The 20,959-nt window shown below is 39.4% G+C and overlaps 2 protein-coding genes across 2 annotated transcripts in view; one reads left to right on the top strand and one right to left on the bottom strand.

Moving 5' to 3' along the window:
• The window catches only part of LOC101162458 (polypeptide N-acetylgalactosaminyltransferase 4), a 50,055-nt gene extending 48,553 nt beyond the window's left edge, over positions 1-1,502 (bottom strand). Inside the window, exon 1 of the mRNA XM_020707082.2 lies at positions 1,359-1,502. The gene's annotated coding sequence lies outside the window, so the exon portion shown is untranslated. The remainder of the gene's footprint in view (positions 1-1,358) is intronic.
• A 776-nt stretch (positions 1,503-2,278) lies between these two features.
• Positions 2,279-20,605, top strand: c11h18orf21 (chromosome 11 C18orf21 homolog). The gene is made up of 4 exons (XM_004073974.4): positions 2,279-2,582; positions 6,889-7,117; positions 16,800-16,993; positions 18,871-20,605. Exons 1-4 carry the CDS (start codon positions 2,488-2,490, stop codon positions 19,031-19,033), a joined length of 681 nt encoding a protein of 226 aa, XP_004074022.2. The 5' UTR covers positions 2,279-2,487; the 3' UTR covers positions 19,034-20,605.
• Positions 20,606-20,959: the final 354 nt, after the last annotated feature.

Below are 20,959 nucleotides of genomic sequence, written 5' to 3'. Positions count from 1 at the left end.
TAAAATGACATGGCGGGCCACATGTGGTCTAAGAGAAGGGATGCCCAGTTTATCTTAGTCTGTTTAGTTTAGTTTAGCATTAAGCTAATGTATTTTGTAACTAATTTCATGCATTCTACAATTATCTGTGTGAAGCCCGATGAGACAACTGTGCTGTGATATTGGGTTATATGAATAAAATTGAATTGAAAACTGTACGACTCAGTAGCTCCCAATATTTTTTGCCATCTTGTTGCACCACTAATGTTAGCTTAGGGCTGTAAGCAGGAGAGGGTAAACAAAGGGATGATGGGAATGGAGCACAGGCTTGCTCTCCTCCAACGGTCCCACCCTCAACTAAGAAATTAATTTCTAACGAACTCCTGCCGCTCTGTAGAAACTGTCTTAGGAAACAACGGAAGTTCTTTGATTTTGCCTAAAAATGATATAATCATATCTACAAGACCACTAGGAAGGTTTTCACAATAGACCAAAGATGATCGGAAAGGGACTTTAATGTGCCTCATAGTTTGGTGCACCTCAAATATGACACGTTTGAAAACAGACCATTCACTGACGGTGCGCCCTAAAGTGCGGCAAATACAGGCAATTCTCTAAAGCCAATAGTGTCGACAGTTGAATTCTGCAGAGTCAAGCCGGCAGATGATCAAACATTGGAATCCTGTTTGTATGAAATATCCCTAAAAATTTACCCTCGACTTGTTGTGGTTCCAAAACTGACAGACTGTGAAAAACCATTGAGTATATTCATGTTTATGCATTGAAATGCACTCGCCGGGGAGGGTTGTGCCTTCTCTCTTGAGCTTTCTCAGCACTATTGAAAGCGGTGTAGCATTTCAGAAGGTACAGCTGGCTGCGTGTCTATAGCTTTGATCGTTCTCATCTTGCAGGTGCTGACGGAACACTTTAGGAAGTCTGTTTCTATGATTTTAGGTTGGTGAAAAAAAAAGCACTGTTGGCACTGGATACGAGTTACCGCTGCACAAAGGAGACAGGTGTTGTTCTGGTGTAGTAATAGCAGCAGGACTGCAGATTTCACCCTCTGAGAGAAACCAGGAAACTATGACCAAATGACTTTGAGGGTAATAATGTCATTGTCAAACAATGTGACCAGATGTGGATTGAAAATCCAAAGTAATAGTTTCACCATATCTTTTTAGAATACCAATTAAAGAACACACACAAAAAAACACTGCTTGGAAGCATTTTGTTCTTGGTAGAGGACAGACATGTATTCCTAGAGAATGCCACAATTGTGTTGTTTTTTTGTTTGTTTTTAAAGCAGAACTGAGCCTTCGAATAGCAAAGTTATGAAAATCTGCATGATCAAGCAGTAAAAAGTAAAGCCAAATCCATACCTCTGTGTCCTGGATGCCAGCAGTTTCAGCTTCACCGCAGACCATGTGAGGATCAGGATGCAGGAGCATCACATGAGCATCTCTGTCTGCCGGAGTCAGAATCTGGGATCCGTGCTGCTTGTAGTCCCGCCTGCTGCTGCTCCTGATCAAAGCTCGATGAAGTAAAGCTTTCCGAGAGAAGCGACGCTTTTCACTTCAGCTGATGTCAGCTGGACGTGATCCGGTGATTTGCCCCCCCCCCCCCCCCCCCCCCCCCCCCCGTCTTTTACGCACCCAATTCATGGACACGTTGAGTCAACAAAAATGTAACAATATTAATGTTATGGACATGAATATAAGAAGTCAATGTATATTTTGCCTCAGTGTAACAAAGTTTTTAACAGCTTGATTTAAATGTCGGAGTTTTCTTAGTCAGTCATTTTCTTAAAAGTGTTGTAGAAGCCAGATTTGTACTCCAAAATAATAATTTCAAAATAAACGTTAGATTAGACATTTTCGCCATTATGGAATAAATTCACCACTAATGTTTTATGTATAAAAATCTCATTTTTCACGTTTGCATCTAGAACACCCCCACTAAGACGTTTTATTTATTTTTTATTACATAATTTCAACATCATTTTCTCCCTATTAAGCTTATTGCAGCACCTAAATAATTATTCTGGTCTAGGGTACAGCGATGAAAGAATACAAAAAAATGGGCTATACCATTAAACGGTTAAAAAGGGAGTTTGGATGTTTAAAGTCATAAATAATGCCTTTAGATATAACATTTCCTCCAAAAAACAAATATATTAAGACCCAAAAAAACTATGAAAAGCTTTCAAATAACCCAAATTATAATTGTTCCGTTTCCGATGTCCAAAAGTATAGTAACAAGTAACATACGACGATTTTGACTCCAACTCCCATGATGCACCGCAATTTACGCAACAAATATGCGACCACATCTCAATGCGCTGGCGAAAGAAGTATTTCCCTTAGTAACACGATTTATTCCTGATTCATAAGTACAACTTGTGCTCACAGACGAAATTTCTTTGACCGTCTGGACCACCTGAACTATTCCTGCGAACTTTTATATTGAAATTTCACTTCTTCACGTGTAAATCCAGAACTCCGGTTGTTGATGATGAGTATTTCTCAAGAATTGTCCGTGAAGTTTCTAGTTGACGCCTCCTTGCTGTATCGGGAAACGTGTCCGGAGCTGTCCCGGTTTTTAATGTAAGAACCCGTTTTTTCTTTTCATCCAACATTATACGAACATTAAAACGGATGTTGCCACAAGCTGTGTGTAGTTACATAATGTGACCACAGGAGGGCAGAGTTTGATCAAGGTAATTTTTGTCATTAGGGAGTCGTGTTTTGGGTCTATTTTTCATGTTTGTATCACGAGATCCAATAAACTTAATGGATTTAATTTTAGTTTCTTCCCAGCAGTTCTATAATAGAAACAAGCTCAAAGTAAACTCAGCATGGTGCAAAATGTGAACTTCAACAGTTTTTATTTTTTGAGATATTTGCCTAATATTTGTAAATTTAGAGTGATGACAGATAATATTCATGGGCAAAGATATAATTTTATGGACAGTTTTCAGGCTCATTATTCATAAAATTACAAATAAAACTATATTGTAGGTATTTGTTTCACATCAATTGTATCTCAATAATCCTGAAAGGATTTTTCCTGCTTTTGTTTTCAATATTTTGACTGATATTATTTATTTATTTTTGTCTTGATTCTTGGATAATTGAGGTGTTTGTATGTTTTTGGTGAGATTCTGCTGTTATCCAAGTGCTTGTCTAAATTTGTCATTTCTGTTAGTAATAACATTCATAATTAATGGTCTTAAACTGAAAGGAAATGCATTGTAGGTTAAAAATAAAAGCATTTTTTTTTGTTTTGGCTTTATTTGCTCCATCATTCAGAGTTTGACCTCCTTTTGACCTGAATTGTGACAGGCAAAATAATTCAAACCAGTCCTTTCCCAAACTTGGCGCTAAGGCTTTTTTTGAACTTGTGAGTGCATATCTTCTATGTAACTCAACACTATGATCACTTCAGGAGCCCTCTGGCATCATCTCACTTTTTTTCTTTTCATTTAACTTCGTTTTTATGTTGATCTAGTTGGTGAAGAACACAACTTTTAGATGTTTGTTCTTTAATCAGACTTTAGTCCTGAGGGTTCATTTTAAAAGGTTAATACCAATTTTAGCCAAGCATTTTAGCAATGCATTTCTGAATTATTGTGTGAGAAAAATAAATCTGATTTTAATAAATAATTAAATCAGTGAAATTTCACGAGTTAAGAAAATATATATAATACCGGTAAATCAGGGTTTGACTTTTTTTATGACCAAGCAGTCTAACCTAGAAAGTTACAATTGACAGTAATACCTTTTTATTTTTTATTTTCCTCCAATAAAAAATGTAAATTCTTTCATAATATCAACAGACTAGTTATCTGTAGACTTGTTCTTGTTTTGATACCATTTTTATTGGCAGTCGATGCTAAGTGCTCAGAATTTCGTGGCGTCTCAACACCCAAAAGGAGAAATGATGGCACTAATTTAGTATGGCTGTGGTTTAGATTTTAGAAAGGATATTTGACATCGCAGAAGAGAAAAAAGTGTGTTTTGATCATTTTTATTTATTTTTTGGTGTGTGTATAATGTTTTTATTTACTTATGCCATGTTGAGGGAACATGTGACACACAAACAAATGCTTTACTTTAATAAACAACTTAGAACTTTAGAAATTTGCCCCCCTAGAAAGGTTTCTTTAGAAAAAAACCTTTTCTCCTTTTTAAATGTTTTTAAGAACATAAATGTCATTACATTTCTGCTGAGTCATATGTAAAACTCATTGACTGTACATAAGAAGTGAACCTAGTCAGTGTGACGTCACCCTTTAGAAAGTTACCTGATCTGTAATTGTTATCTGTACCCTATCTGCGCAAATCTTACATCATTTCTTTTCGCCAACATTGTGGCAGTTTAGCAGTTTGGATAAGATTAGCTCTTGTAATTAATACATTTTTGTTTCAAGATTGTAAGACTTGTAATTCAAAAATAATAATGATAATTGTCATGGTTTCAGTTTGTTGTGTCTTGTTTTTCGCTTTAGTTCTTGTCCTGTCTTGTTTGGTTCTGTTTCCTGTTTCATTTTGAAAGGTTTCCTGTCTTGTCTTGTTTCTTGAGTTGTACTTCCTTTGGTCCCCATCTGCCCTGATCGTGTTCACCTGTGTCTTGTCTGCCCTGTCTGTATATAAGTCTTGTCTCTGCCTTCCTCCTGGGTTGGTCCATTATTCCTGTCTGGTGTTCATGTCATGCCATGTTCCATGTTCCTCGTCACGCCACGCCACAGTGAGTTTTTGTTTTTGTTCTGACATCCTGCTCTGCAGCGCTTTTTGTTTGTTTTTTTGTGAATTAAACCCACTAGCCCTGATCCTCATGCCTCCGCCTCTGCGTCTGGGTCCAACCGGCTCTCGAGCCTCCCTCCACCATGACAGATAATAATAATAAAAGATTAGCTTCGTTTGTATATTGTTAATGTTGACAACGGGAAAAGAGGAGACATCGTCGGTAGACAGCGATTGGTTGTAGTCAGCCTGAGTCAACGTCTATGGTAAACACTCTAGCCAATCAGGAGTGAGCTGAAGTCCACACCCCTTCCACTTAAAAGCCGGCCACACCAAATCTGTCAAACGTCTCGAACGTTCGATACGAGACCACAGCTTTATTGAGGCATCTGAATGGTCAGTTTATAACAGGAATAACGTGAATCATAGAAATAACAATGAAAAAAAATCCGGAATAGCAAGAACAAGGTAAAGAAAAAAAGAGAGAAAATTTTCTCTATTATATTTTGGCTTCTTGGAGCCAGCAGGTACTTCTTGTTTGGAAAACGAGGGGGGAGGAGTCAGTCACTCAGTCCAGTTCTCATATACAGTCAATGGTATGACTACAACATGGTGCATCCAACCTCATCCAACTGTACACCTAACATCCCGTCATGGTTCAGAATAAACGGAAGGGAGTTCTGCAAGACATTGCTGCCAGCTGCAGCAGCCGTTCATGGGTCTGGACTAGATTAAACTCAACCACATGCTACCATGACGTACCATAAACAGCCAGACATGCTCCCGTCTGTCAGTGCCACACGTGCAGCAGGATATCACACAACCCCCCCTTACTAATTTAAGCCCTCAGCTAATCTTAGTGGGGCTTATTTTAAGCTTAGTTCTGAGGGTTGCGCAAATTTCTTTCACAACAAAAATGGCGAAGAATATCAGAGTAATCCAGCCGACCAGTTTTGATCCAGATTCCAGTTTAGAGGAGGAAAACAAAGACATACATGGATCTATATGTCTACAAGTGGATGCGTCCCAATGGAGCAGAGCAGGGAGTTTGTGGCCCTCCCAGAGTTTTGTTTTTATGACACAAAGTTGATCTTTTACAAACTGCATTTTTTCATCTGCTCCTCATTCACAACAATGTGAATAAAGAAATGCCCAGAAATGCAATTTTGAGTTGATCTTTCTTTCTTTATGTCCTCCATTATCTGGAAAATGCCACAAGAACATGTTAAAAACACCAAAAGCACAACTGGATCAGAGTGGGTCTTTTTCGTCAGGAAGTGGCTTAAGTGGTTGAGCAGGTCAGCCAATGATTGAAAGATTGGCGGTTCGATCCCTGCTCCCCTCCAGTCAACCGCCGCCGTGTCCTTCGGCGAGACACCCCACCCTCCCTGCCCCCAACGTGGCTCCACCGGTGTGTGAATGCGTATGAATGTCCCGGTGATGGTTAGAGGGGCTGTAGTGGCAGCCACGCCTCTGGCATTGTTCCACAGGGCAGCTGTGGCTACATCAGTAGTTACCATCACCAAGTATGAACGAGGAGTGCATGAATAGGACACACTGTAAGAACTTTAAGCGTCTGGAAAAGCACAGATAATTCAATCCATTATTGTTTGGGCCTGACTGTCTGTGTATGTACCTTTTTTAGGATTATTGCTGCTATAGTCAATGTCTTTATGAGAAGAAATTAATTACTCTTATTTCGTTCATTCATTTTCTAATCCGTCTGTTCCCTTTTGGGGTCACGGGGCTGCTGGAGCCTATCCCGGTCACTTATGGGCGAAGGCAGGGGACTTCCTGGACAGGTCGCCAGTCTGTCGCAGGGCCACAATTCACACACTCTCACATTCACACCTAGGGACAATTTAGAGTGACCAATTGACCTATGAAGCATGTTTTTGGACGGTGGGAGGAAGCTGGAGTCCCCGGAGAAAACCCACGCAGACACGGGGGGAACATGCAAACTCCACACAGAAAGGTCCCCCATTGCTGTTTTGGTTCAGGTCCCCCAGCCCCCTTGAACCAGGGGCCTTCCGGCTGTGAGCGCTAACCACTGCGCCACCGTGCAGCCACTCTGATTTCATGATCGAATTTTCCTTTCAAATTGCCTGTGAACTTTTTTTTACATTTTTTTAATTGAATTTCTGACGTCACATTTCTCTTTTTCTAGGCAGCGGCCATCTCAGAACAAAACGTTCTCTTCTTTGCTGCACAGCACCTCTGTGTGTCAGTACTGCTGTCAGTGGCTGAAACCCGATGATGTCAGAGTTCGGCTTCGGCCCAAGAGGCGTCCGTCGCCAGTGGTGCAGAGCATCCTGCTCAGAAAGGCCAGAGGAAAGAAGCTGACCGTCATGCAGAAGAAGCTACTGTTTCGCTTCCAAAAGTCTTCCTCAGTACTGGTGAGGACGCAAAACACAACAAAAACAGTTAAAAAATACAGATGAATAATATTGCAGGTTTTTGTAACTAAGAAAATCAAAACAATGTGTGATTAAACCATTCTAAAACTGATTTAAAATGGCCTTTAGTTTCTAGAAACTGTTGCGTTGGATCTAGTTTTGTTTGCCTTTGTGGCTGGAATTCTTTAGTTCTGCCATTCTTTCTCCTTGCCCTTCTACATTATTTTCCTGCTCTCCATTTCCGTAATAGACCTCACCAAATGAAAAAAAAATCGAAAACATGTTCCACGCTTCCTGACCCACTCTGTACATGAAGCCTTTTAGTTGAGAATCCCATTGATGCAGCGTGCAACCAAAGGGTAACCTTCCCAGGCAACAGGGAGCATTGATTAGAGAGGGACACACAGAGCCTCTTTGGTGTTATGTATTATTGCTGTTAACTGTATATGGGAGCTGGACTGAGTGACCCCTCCCCCCTCCCAAAGTGGGCAAGTGGGTACTTCCTGTTTGACAGAACCCACTGACTCCAAGAAGCTGAAATCCTATAGACTTTTTTTTATGAAATTAAAACGGCTACCACTCAGTCTCTTTATATTTGTCAGAATAACTACCGTAATTTCCGGACTAAAGAGTGCACCTTATTATAAGCCGCACCCATTACATTTTTTAAGGATAAACCATTTTGTACATACATGTCTATAAGCCGCATGTGTCCACATTGAAACATGTGCTGCAGAATGAGGATGTGGATGTGCTGAAACCGCGCACCGCGTGTGTAAGAAAGGGGGGGGGCGCTTGCAACGCAAGAGGGACTGAGAGCACGGAGCAATAGTGTGTTGGGGGTGGGCGTTCATGTTTGAAATACAGAGTGAAGGGGAACAGTAATAAAAGAAGTTTTCCCCCAGAAGAACAGTGAATGATTCTTTATTAACCCGCTCTGGAGGCTCTGAGGGTCCCAACGGGGAAGTGAACAACCAAAGGAAGATCCGCCTTATGCGGATAGGATCTCCCCTGCATTTACTGACCACCGTCAGAAAGAACAAAAAGTAATAGCAGGGAAGGTTCAACACATGATATATTTACAAAGAAAGACGGTACTTTCCTTTAAGTTAGACATAAACTGTCATAAGTAAGACATAAACTGCTTTCAAAATAAATTACCAGGGATAAAATACATTAACTTAAAGTGCATCTAAAAGTAAACATATTTGTGAACAAAACGTTTGGGGAACAGCTGCATGTGATGTATGTTTATATGTTCATGTTTTTCTTTAGAACCTCAGGCTTTTTAGCGTCAAGATGCCACTCTTTCTGTTGTTTCCATCTCAACCATAGCTCTGGTCTGAGCGTACAGTGCAGGGATAATTTTTTTTCAGTATTTCCGAGAGGGAATGTCAAAGCATTGCTCTAATGCATTCAATAAAAACCCTCGTTCTCCACCTCGCTGCAGGGACGGAGCCCCTTGTCCATTTAAACAGCAATCCTGTTTGCTTTTGCCCCAGCTCTCGCAGAAGACGGTGGTAGCTTCGCCTGGAAAAAGGTATCCACGCCGGACTGTGTCGGCTTCAGGCCAGCAACAGCCGCGGCTTTCTCACACAACTCCGGGTGATGCAGCTTAAATGCTGCTGGCGCGTCTTTTAACTTGCTGCTCGCGCCACTCTCCTTGTTTTTCCCCTCCGCCATCTTTGTTTGAATGTGTATTCTTCCTTGTCCGCCCACAACAGCCAATCTCGCAACGAGCGCCCCATATCGACCCTCCGAAGTGTCGTCTTACCAAAGGATGATTAATATAACGTTTTACAGGGTCTTCAAACGTAAATAAAAGGTCGATACTTGATTAAGATGTATCGATAATCAATCACGGGAGTAAATATCGCGATACATCACCATATCGATATTTTGGCACACCCCTAATATGCCGTATTCCCCCGTCTCAGTCTTACCTTTTCTGCTCTAGCGCCCCTAGCAGTCGTTAGAAAAAATCCATAAAATTGCATAAATTAGCCGCATCATTGAATAAGCCACATGGTTGAAAGCTTATGACAAAAGTAGCGGCTAATAATGCGGAAATTACGGTATTCTTGTTTTGCTACTTTTTTTTTATATGTTATTGCTAATATTTTTTTACATACATTTTTTTTCTGTAGTTATAAGCTGACCAATCAGATGTCTTAATAAAAGTACGTGGTCCTTGCTGGCCCCCACGTCCAAATTTCAACACTTTTGACAGGTTTTTTTGTAAATTTGTAGGGGTGTTGACTTACAACAAGCTCACTCCTGATTGGCGAGAGGGGTTGGCCTAAATGGCTTATACTTATATAGCGCTTATCTACCTACAAGGCCCAAAGCGCTTAACAGTCACAGACCCATTCACCCAGTCACACACACATTCACACACTCTTGGCGGCTCCACTGCCGAACACAGGCGCCCGCCTACCACCAGATGCAAGGTGGGGTTCAGTGTGGCAGTCTGAAGCCAATCCACCTATACTGTATATGTGTTGACTTTCAACATTTGAACACAGTTGAAAGATGTAAATAACCCTTGTGCTATCTTAGATGACCCCCCCTTCCATTGATGTGTTCTCCCTACCATGACAAAGGTGGATAAAGGTGGAAAGATTTCATGTAATCCATGGACACCAGTGAAGATCACAAATCATTGAAGAAAAAAGGTTCAGTGCCCTGTCTAGTGGGTCTAGATGACCCAACTCCCAATGTTAAAGTGCCTAGGATAGCACAAGGGCTACAGAATTAAGATCAGGAGAGAAAAGAAAAATTAAAGGTAGAGGAAGAGGAGCAGCTTAAGAAAAAAGATAACAACTGTGATCTGAAAAATTCAAATGATTTGATGAATGTTTGTAATTTGATTTTATGAATCCCTCGTGGTATGCTTATGATTAGATTATTGCTAAATAGAAATTGGCTAACTAACTTAATCAAGTCAAAAAGTTTGAAAATAGAAAAACATTTGCTTGTAACCCAAACACAAAACAGACGAGTAAAAGACTAATTTTTTTACATCAAAAATGCACTAATTATCATCAGTGTGTAAAGCTTTTTAAGATTCCTGGATTCTGTTTTTCTGTCTAACAGCTGAAGTGAACCTCTGATGAACATTAAGGACCTTGCTCTTTTTGTTTAAAGGTGGAGAACTTGCAGAATTGGTGGCTAAGAAATACTTTTTTTCCTTTCCACTTGTAAATGTTTAGATGTTTAATCTAATAAAAATGTTTGGAGCAGTAAACCCTTTTTTCCATTAAACAGTACATGTAGGATGATGAGAGAAATATTCCAGATTCATCAGAATCTACTACACAAAAACAAACTTGTTACGCAGCAAAATTAATAGTTTATCTTATTTATTCCTCTGAGTTTATTTGTCTTCTTTTCTTTGCGGTTTGATACTGGTCAAGCATTGCCTTTCTGTGGTTTATTGACTATTACACTCGTGAGTTGCCCCCTTTGTCTCAGTAGTTATCACAATAGAGAATGCTTCTATTTGAAAATGACATCAAGAAGCCAATCCACCACAAAAATGTCCTCCAAGGTATTCTTCCTCTCTGTTTTCATGGTCAAAGGCCAGTCATGTCTCAGAAGACCACATGGCAACAAGCAAAGCCACAGATAGAAAGCTGGAATTCATCTGAGTTCAAAGAGGCAGCGGGGAAGCAGTAAAAGAAAGAGGGATTAGGAAAGATTGTCTTTCTTTAGCCCACAGGGTCTGACATAGAATAGCAATGCTGACCAGAAGAGAGACACTACATGAGCAGGAAAAATGGGTCTTGTGTGTTCTTAGCGCCTCCTTTGGATGAGTGTAACATAAAGACGTGTTTGTTAAGACTTGTGAGAAATGAAGGCAGTGGGAAACCATTGGAATGACTGCATCCTTTAGTGGTTTTTGTTGTGCTACATCTTCCAAATGCAGTGATTAAAATAACTCATTCATTTAGAGTAAGTCAAGTCAAATAGAACATGACCACATGAGGAACAGGTATTCATTCTTGTAGTTGTAGATCTCCTGTTTTTATGGCGTGTTTAGTTCTCTTTGATGTGCATGAGCAGCTTTTTGAAGGACTGTCTTCGAAGCATTCTAAATCAGATTTTTTTTCAGATTTTCTTGCAGCAGATATAGGATAAAGTTAGGTTGTGGCTCACAGGAGATGAAAATCCCCTAAATGGTGCTAAGAAAGATACTTTGTTGTTCTCCTTTTCTTTCTTCTGTGTCTGCTCCTGATGGAATTCTACTTTCTATCAGATGGTTTGTCAGAGTTAAAGTCATCCCCATAAATACTAATAACATTCCCCATAAATCAGAATCTTTCAGGCATTTTTTGGGATTATTGCAGCCCAAAAAGCCAGTTTTTCCTAAAAATTGCCAATTTTTGCTGCCCGTCTGATTTCAAATTCAGATTATCTAAATAACGTGGTTAACTGGACTCAAAGTAAACCGAGCTTGTTAAAAAGAAAATATGTTCCTGCCAATATTGATATTTCAATTGGTCTCCTGCTTTGACTCTATTTGTATCGATTGACTCCACAGAGACTTTCACACGCTCGGCCATGCACGTATTAATACTCTGTCTCACCGCTGACATTTAGCACTTTTAAACATTCGCACGAACGGTTTTCTGTGCGCGGGCGGGATGTTAATGTGCATCTAATGCTTTCACTCACCCCTTACCCTGCTCGGCTTCATCCTCTTGTGCGGATCATTCTTTTCAGGTCAATCTCTGGCAGCAGAAAGAATGACAGGAAGCATACTATTTATGGAGCGAGTGCTAAAGATAGAACTCCATCTGCAGAAATGATTTATGTGGGGGTTGTTGACATTGTACGCCTCTTTTTTAGGCGCCTATTGGTTAGGGTTAAATATGTCATTTCGACAGTCTGGAATATGGATTTCCATTCTTTTCCATGAAATTATTATGAAATGATGTTACTTTTAAGATATTTTGAAAAGTTTTCTGCTCAGTCAAAGCTAAAAAAAAAAGTTTTTTAAACTAAATTGTGGGTGGGACCATTGGCACAAAGCGATTGCATCTGCTCCTGTTTCACAATGATTTGAATAAAGAAATACTCAGAAATGCAATTTTAATTTAAACTTTCTTTATATATATTCTCCATCAACCGAAAATTGCCACAAAAACATGTTTAAAAAGACCAAAATTACAATTTTTTATTGAAATGGGTCTATAACGGCTTGACACCACTGCACCTCATGGGCTCAACAGATACATTCGTGTGTAATTATGATTAAATGTGTCTGTCAGTAGCTGTGTTTCCATTGACTATGAAATTAGATTTGCGATAATAAATTTGCCCAATGGAAAGAACAATTTCAAAAAACTCGCATTTATCAAAGAACGTCTTTGCGCTTGAAGGAAGCGACTTTAGAGGCGCATCGAAATTGGAACATTTCTCAATAACTGTATTGGAAACAGTTTTTTTGAATTGAATGAGTCAAGTGACACCCAACCGGATGGCAATGCGCTTCTTGGTAGGAACTGGCTGCCTCGGACACTGCACAGTGGGCGCCACAGCATCACACAGCTCATCAATAGTTGAGTGAGTCTTGCAGAATTGTTGGATCCACAGCTCCTCTGTAAAATCACCAACCATGTAAAATCGTCTGTCGCCGCTCCCACGTAGTTTGCCACTCGATGGCCTGAATAAGCCACAGACGTCTCCTTTGATGGAAACGGTGTAATTGCGATATTGTGTTTTTTCTACATTTCTAGAATTTCAATCAAGTTTTGTGTATATGTGTCATGGAAAAGCAGCTGCTGCCATCAGTCAAAACGGGGTTAAACAACAAGAAGCCTGTAGAGCAGAAGGAGCACGTGTCTTTGCCTGTCTGAAGGCTTGATGCTGACCCACTGGCACAATAAACAGGTTAAAGGACAAAATGCTTTTGCTTTGGATTAAAGTCACATGCCTGTCATTCTTTCCCCAACCGTATGTTCAGCCCAGATTTTCTATTTCTAACTAAAAAAAAAAAACCTTGGCCTCAATATACCTCTAGCTGTGTATAGATGGCGGCTTATCCTCTGGTCGCCCTGAACATTTCACTTTTGCCATATGCTTGATTGGTCACAGGTTTACTTGCTGACAGGAAGCCAAGATGAGGAAATCAAATCTCTCCTAGCAGCAGCTCACATGTTCTTCTCTTCAAGTGCATACACATCATGTCAAAGGATTAACATAAATTAAATGGGTACACGTGATGGCTTGGATTGAATCTCAGGTTCTCAGGATTGCTTACCTTTTTCCTCCCCCCTAGCATTAGTGTATATAGATATGTTCTGCCTACCTTACGTTTGCTGCTGTTTGATTAAAACATGTGTTGTTTAACTCATTTGGGATAAATGATTTAGATTCCTTTTTGTTATATCTTTCGTTTTGGCAGTCTTGTGTTGCATGATGTCTTTCTAGCAGTAATCATCAATCTGAGGCCAGCTGTCTTTTTGAATTTCATCCCGTCTAAACCACTTGTCACAACTGCCCTTATGGGTGGATACAGACAGTTTGCTGATGAAAAATGGGCAAACTTGCACAGGGCACATAGGTGGTCCGCAAGAAATATCAAAGTCGTAAACCGCTCGGTAAGCCCATTGAGCAAAAAAGTTTGTGAACAAATTTTTTCTTACCGGCCGGCTGCAGGTGATGGGTGGTACCAAAACCTTGTGGCAACCTACAGCACACAAGGGTAAGTAAGGGTGAAGGGGCAAGTAGATCATCTTATATTCCACCAAGGTCTCCGACAGATCCCCGTCACTGCTTCATACGGTCCCGGAAGTCCCTTCTCCAGTACTCAGACCTTACAAACGACTCCAGTATGGCATTAGGGCTCCGTACAACCGCATCATCCGTACATCCTAAGACGAGCAGCTTACACTAGCCTTACAAATACTTCATGATAGACTTACCACACGCACAACAATGGTACGTTCCATTTTCATGAGGTCCGTTAAGGTGGACGCACAAGCCTTAAGGGACCCGCAAGACACATGTGGTCACCTTAAGATGCAGCCATTACTGTCTAAACTTACCACGCGCCTGGACTACCCAAAAACCTGCAGCACCCTTACAAGTCCACCCTCGGTACTGGTCCACGTGACTAAGGCTTTAGATGGACCAGTCCAACTGTTCACTGTCAACTACCAGAAGTAGTGAAAATCTCTGCTACTTTATCTACTAACATGTATTCATAACTATAATGCTTTCTCTTTTCTTTGCTCTCAACCATGTGATGAAACAGTTGAGAGGTGGAATTAACAGAAGGCTAAGATACTAAATGTAGTTGTTTAAGTCATGTAGTGACTTATTTAAATGTATTATGTTGCTGTCTAAATGTACTATAGTAAAATTTAATAGGCTAGATATGTTAGTACTTTTAACATAAAAATACTCAAAATTTACAACTACAAATTTGAGTAAAAACTTTCCAATATTTAATCAAATTAATTAATATGCACTTCTTCACTAGTCATTTTAAAAATCTATAAGCACTTTAAATGTTGAAGCTGTACTAGTGTATATGTTTATATAGAAAAAAGGTGCTCTTAAAATGCAGAATGTATTAGTTTTTTGCAAATAAACATGTCTAGTTGGCATTATTGTCAGTATTTTGTGAAATGTATGAGTAACTGGAATACAATCATTCAAAAAATTGTCTTTTAGTAGATAAAATGTTTCTTTATTTATTTTTCTTCTTTTAATTGGGTTTTTGCTTATGTAATCCATAAAAAGTGCATTAGCAATAATGTTATTTAGCATTTGTTCCTCAAACGCGTTTATTTGGACTGCCCTTTGCCAAAGCACTGGTCAGTCCTTCAGCCACACCCCCCTGTAAATCCGGCTGGGTCGTGTTCAGGCTCTGGTCAGTATAAAGCGGGGCATGCAGGTCTGTGCTGCAGACTCTTCACACAGTCACGTTGAAAGGATCTCTGTGGGCCGACGTCGCTGACGCTCAACTTTCTGTCGGAACCTTAAAAATGGCTGCATTCATTTCGGTGAGTTCTCCATCTTGGGTTCTAAACAGCTTGAATCAGATATGCTAAAAAAATTTGATTCCATAAAAAAAATTCAATTTAGGTGTTCTAACAACTTCATGGTTGTGGGATTTGGGTTTTATTTCAAGTCTAGAGAAAGACCTTTGTGCAGTCTTTTGCAGTTGCTCTGTAACTACTGATGATTCAATGAGAGTCCAAGCTGAAGAGACTTTTCACAGTATGCAACTGATATCTAGATCACAGGGATTCAATAAATAGATAATTGTACCTTGGAATTGTCCCAAATGTCTAATTTTGCTGCCGTGACCAGAAGAAAATGCTTAAAAAATGGTCACATTGGGTTTTTCACTAGTAGTTGTGACAGATTTAGGACGGAAGTAATGATCACAGATTCTTGTCTTTTTATTAAAAAAAATGCTTAATCAATTATTGAAAATAGTTAAATTGACAGATTTTTAAGGATATTACTTCACTTGCTCAAAAAATTGAAAAATTGACTCATTATTTTTCCTAATGTAACATAATTTTGCACATACTTTAATTTTTGATACTTGATCAAATTTTGCTAAGAAAATTTTTGAAACAGTGTTATGTCTACTTTACTGATATAGTATTATTTTTATTAATCATATACATGACTTTTACAAGTAACATAATTTGCATATATTTTGAATAACTGATCTGCATTTCCCATGTTGATTTCTAAAAGTTATTTTTTCCATAATAACTGAAGTCATTCATCTTTGTCATGTGCTTTAGTGATACTTCAGGATTCTTAATTCTGTCTGATAAAAGTTATGAACCGGATATTGATAAATCATGTAATAAAAAGGTTACAGTAGAACAGAGGTGGGATTATATGAGTTTGCTTCCTTCCACTCCCTTTTAAGCAATATTTAATTTTATGTCCTAAGTTTGATTCGTCATTGTATGAATGTATAACTGATGATGGTATTGTTGTTGTGTCTTATTCTTATTTGATTTGAAATAAACCATTTCAAATCAAAATCAAATTAAAAAAATGTTGACAGAAGTAGCTGTGACAGATCTTTGATGGATGTAATTCTGACAGATTTTATAAGTAGTTTTGACAGATTGTTGACAGAATTAATTTTGACAGATTTTTGGTAAAGGTGATTCCAACAGAGTTTTGACAGAAGTAATTGTGAAAGATTTTTAACGGATGTAATTATGACAGATTTTTGACTGAAGGAGTTGTTCCAAATTTTTGACAAAGGTTCTAATATAATTTATTAAACACATCAACAGTAGAAATTCAGAAAATTCCATTACTAATTTTAAATAACAAAATGTTCTGGCATACATACAAGTACTTGTATATGGACATATTTCATCTAAATGGCATTCGTTCTTGTGTTATCTTCTCCACATGAACATTCAATGATCTTTAAACCATCACAATTTTTTTAAAACACAAATTTGTTTCCTTACAGTGATGAGTACAAGGTTTGGCTTCCATTGGAGTTTGTGAGGAGCATGCATCATACAGCTTCTAATGAAAGTTGGTTGTTTGTAAAAAAAAAAAAAAAGGAATGAACAGAACAAACAAAAGTCATACGCCGCTTGGACATGACCATGTGAGACCTGGAAACTGAAAGTGCAGTTTGACTGAAGATCTTTACTTCCCTCCTGTTGCTTTTTCTCAGATGGCCACCTGCAACGCTTGCAGTCAGACATCCAGACATCAAGGCGCGAATCGGGATTTTTTATCCACGTTATCCAAGAACTACAGCACACCAGGGAGCGCGGGCAAACACAAGACGCCGCAGTCCGGCAGCAGATCCAGCAAGTCAATGTTGAAGACTCCCGGCAAGGACAAGACTCCCGCTCAGACACCACGGTAAAGCGCACAAGTTAACTACATAACTTCATTAACTTCATAACTTCCTCAACTACTATCAACCCCAAATGGGCGTATTTGGCTGCACGTACCCAGAAGAAGGGTTAGGATTAGGTCAATACAGCCAACAACATTTAGCCGTGGATGAATTTAAAAATCTGTGCGGGCAATCCTGCAATGTGCATCTTTGCTGCTCGCAGGTATGTGGTAATAACAAAAGCCTTTATTTTGTCTGGACACGACTGGAAACATGAATTCATGTGATTGTTTACACGGTTTCTCATGACTGTGCGGGACCGGCATTGCCGCATTCACAGCTCACACACCGTCCCAAAGCCGCTCCTCTGCTCCGAGACACTCGGAGACAGCGGTCTGAAGCCTAAAGGCCCGTACACACCGGGACGAATATTCGCCAGGCGTTATTCGCCAGCGTTTTTCGCCACGTTTTTTGTGTTCACACCCAGGCGATTTTCGCTGACGATGAGCCGAGCGAAAATGCAATTTCCTTCCCTGACATTAGATGGCGCTTAATGTAAACAGAAATACTCCTGTACACAAGGTGGCGCTGCGCAACTTTACGCTTCTTAAAGTCGCTTTTCCCTCAGAAGAAGAGAGCAAGTGTTTACGCGCTTGTCAGAATAATACAAAGAAAACATGAATATTTCAAGCACCAGTAGCTCCAACTGGTGCTTGGTTCGGGGATATTTTAGAATGTCCGTCATTATTTCTTCGCGGCAGTGGAGACGCTACTTGGCGTCTATCTTCTTCGCTGGTAAGTGTGCTCAGCAAGGCAGTTTTGTGTTTGAGCGCCCCCAAGTTGTGTTTTACTGTAACTTCAGAAGCTCCAGACACGTGTGCAAAAGCGCCATTCTCATTGGTCGAATAGATTTCGAAAAAAAAAACGAACCCGAGGCGTTTTTTTTTTTTGACGCTTTGACGCGTGGCGTTTTTTCGCGTCGGTGTGCACACTCTCATTGGTGCCCTTTGTTTAGTCACGAGGCGTTAAACGTCGGCGAAAATCGCCGGCGAAATTCGTCCCGGTGTGAACGGGCCTTTACACCGTAACAAAGCCCCCCCCCCCCCCCCCCCCCCCCCCTGCCTGTAAACGCAAAGCTAGAAGTCCGACTGCTTTGCTCAGAGACATGGTATTCTTCTCTGGAGCACCACACCGTCTATACATGGCCTAAAACAGAGCAGTAGTGGCCACAATCGGATCAACAATCGGTATAAGCTACCTATCCCGATCGGAAAGAAATTTGGATCTAAATGAGTCTGATCGGGGCGGAGCATTTTGAACGGCGTGTTTTACATTTTTATTCTGATCAGGCGTTTATTCTGATTACTTTTGTCCATGGAACCGCTGCTATTGTATATTTAGGTTTGCCTGGTTTTTATATTAATTTTTACACTGTTTTGACCTTGTTTTTTACTTTGTTTTTGGATTTTGACCATTTTATTTTAACAGTTTGATCTTTTTTTTTGTGATTATTTATTTATTATTTTCACATTTAAATACATGTCAACATTTACTTAATGGAATAAAGTTTTTTTTTTTAGCTGTTTCAGGTTCGTTTTAGAATTCCTGATCAATGTATTGAAACAATCTCTATAAAAAGAAGCTGGGCTTGTACCACAGAGATGAACATCAAACGTTGCCACAAGAAACCTTCAATTCAAAAAAAGAAAAGATTAGAGCAAATTATAAAGAAGTAAAAGCTCCAAAAGACCCGGAGTAGTAAGGGTTAATACTTTCTGAGATGATAAAGTGTCCAAAAAAAGTCCAATTTGAATTTAAAGTCTTTTTATGTACTTTCTGTGAGTTGGATGGCTTCCCATGATTCCGAGCTGCCTTTGACTTTTCTCCTCTGTACCTCCAGATCTTCCATCTCCTCCACCGTTTCGGGGTCCAGCTCCACTTCCTCCAAGTCTTCATCGAAATCCAAAAACTGGGTCTTCCAGCGTCTCAGCAAGATTCTCATGCGAGATGAAAACCAGGACACCAAGAAAGGCGGCTTGAAAGACTTTCTCTCCTCACTCTGAGGATCCCCAACAATGTCTTCATTAGTTAGTTTGAAAAAAAAAAAGAGACTTTGAAGCTTGTTCACAACTCAGGCTGAGAAGAAAGGATTTAGCCTCAGTTTCCAAGTCGGTGTGGAGGAACAAATAATCATGGTAGCCCAACGGGACATCCAAAACCCCTGATATGGATCTAGTTATCTTCTTCTCTGTTAGTCGCTCAGATGATGCGTCTTGAAAGTAATTATGTCCCAAAGCAGTTCTGGACGACCATTTTGTTTTTTCCTGCAACTTTGAGCAAAAAACGTCATAATCATACAGATTTGCTCCCACCTAGAACCTGATAAAAGTCGACTTTTGACATAGTAAGCCAGCAAAAACATTTTTTACCAAAAATTGTTCAAAGGCAATGCATTGTGGTCTATATTCGCCAAAATCTAGTGAGCTTGGATGCACTCTGGTTTTTTGCACAGACTTCTTGGAAATTTTGTAGGCACTGGATTTTAAATTTGTAGATTTTGGACAGCAGTACAAAATGCATTCCAAAATGACACCATATTGTGCACTATGTAGTGAGCAGTGAGGGAATTCAGACACAGCCAAAGTCTAAAATCAACAGAAATTTCTTTGACCTAAGTCGAAGGCCACCATCTTGAATTGAAAAAAAAGATTGGTGTTGTTGCTTGCAGTTTTTACCAAAATATTGTGACAATTTAAAACCCGAATCCCTGGCTTGAGCTGAGTGAAATGATATCACGTAAATTACAACTATATTAGGAATGTGGGTGTGGTTAACAAAAAACCTCCGTTGCCAAGGAAATCCAAAAGTTTACTTTTGCAGATTCTTCCAAAAAGTACAAAAATCTGTTGGATGCCCCCGAGTGACCAAAAAATAGAATGGTTGCTATGGACCCACTTTGAAAAAAAATCCCCCCCATCAATCTGTTATGTCCAGCTCTGACCAGGGAAGAGGGGAGGAAGAAGGAGCCACTCAGCCAGTAAGGCCGGGTCAAAGGTGGCGGCGAGGGCAGTTGGCGCCTGTACGCTATAGAACGCCACTCCCTGTTTTGATTTAAGTGAGGACTATTCCTTCCTCACTTACGATGTCAGTCTTAGCTGTTTGAGGAAGTTTTATCCAGCTGCTAAGAAACAAAATATAAATTTACATTTATTTTTTCAAAATCTGTGATCATTTTCCTTTTTATATAATGTCTCTTACTTTTAAGAGACATTGTCATATTCCTGTTGAAATGGGACAGGCTAATCTTAGATGATTAAAAGATGAATATGCCGGGGTAACAAAGTTGGAGTACTTTTCACATGCTCCGTTTCGTTTGTGTGTTGTAGTATTCGTGAGTGTATTTTACAATGATATTCACTAGAAGCTGTTTACATTGTACAGGCACATCTATCTAATATCTTCACACAGAAAAAAACTTTAAGTTGATGATATGTTTGTGAAAATTCCCTTCTCTCATCAGATTGTTATGGAGTTTAAAATGTACATCTAACACATTTTGTACTTGCGTATGTCATGGAAGGAGCAGCATGTGTTGAAATACCTCACATTGACAATAAACTAACTGTGACTCTAAATTGTAGCCTTTTCTATTTATAATTGTACTGCCCATCCTATTTTATGATGGTGTTTTAATTTGTATAAAAAAAGGAACCACTTAAGCTGCCTTAAAACTTGAATGGCATAAAGTGTACATTTAAATAAACATAAGTCTGTCTGCCTTTAGAAATCATAGGAATGAGGCCTTTTCTACATACCATAATAACACTGAACTAATGTAACAGGAAATTATATTTAAAAAAAAGTTAAAGGTTTGGTAATCACAAACAACCTTCAATGAGAAATAAAAATATGGTAAATAGTTGATGGTATCCAAAATTTTTTTATAAACTTTGTAAATGATTGACCCCATAAATTGTTTTAAAGCTGTT

The sequence above is a fragment of the Oryzias latipes genome, chromosome 11, assembly GCF_002234675.1.
Source record: "Oryzias latipes chromosome 11, ASM223467v1".
Taxonomy (NCBI): domain Eukaryota; kingdom Metazoa; phylum Chordata; class Actinopteri; order Beloniformes; family Adrianichthyidae; genus Oryzias; species Oryzias latipes.
The sequence above is the reverse complement of the archived record's forward strand: the minus strand, read 5'-3'. Positions and strand labels throughout refer to the sequence as shown.

Coding starts and splice junctions, on each gene's coding strand:
- c11h18orf21 (XM_004073974.4), top strand. CDS start 2,488: ATGATGAGTATTTCTCAAGAATTGTCCGTGAAGTTTCTAGTTGACGCC. Junction 2,583..6,888: donor GAGCTGTCCCGGTTTTTAAT/GTAAGAACCCGT, acceptor CTCTTTTTCTAG/GCAGCGGCCATCTCAGAACA. Junction 16,994..18,870: donor ACTCCCGCTCAGACACCACG/GTAAAGCGCACA, acceptor CTGTACCTCCAG/ATCTTCCATCTCCTCCACCG.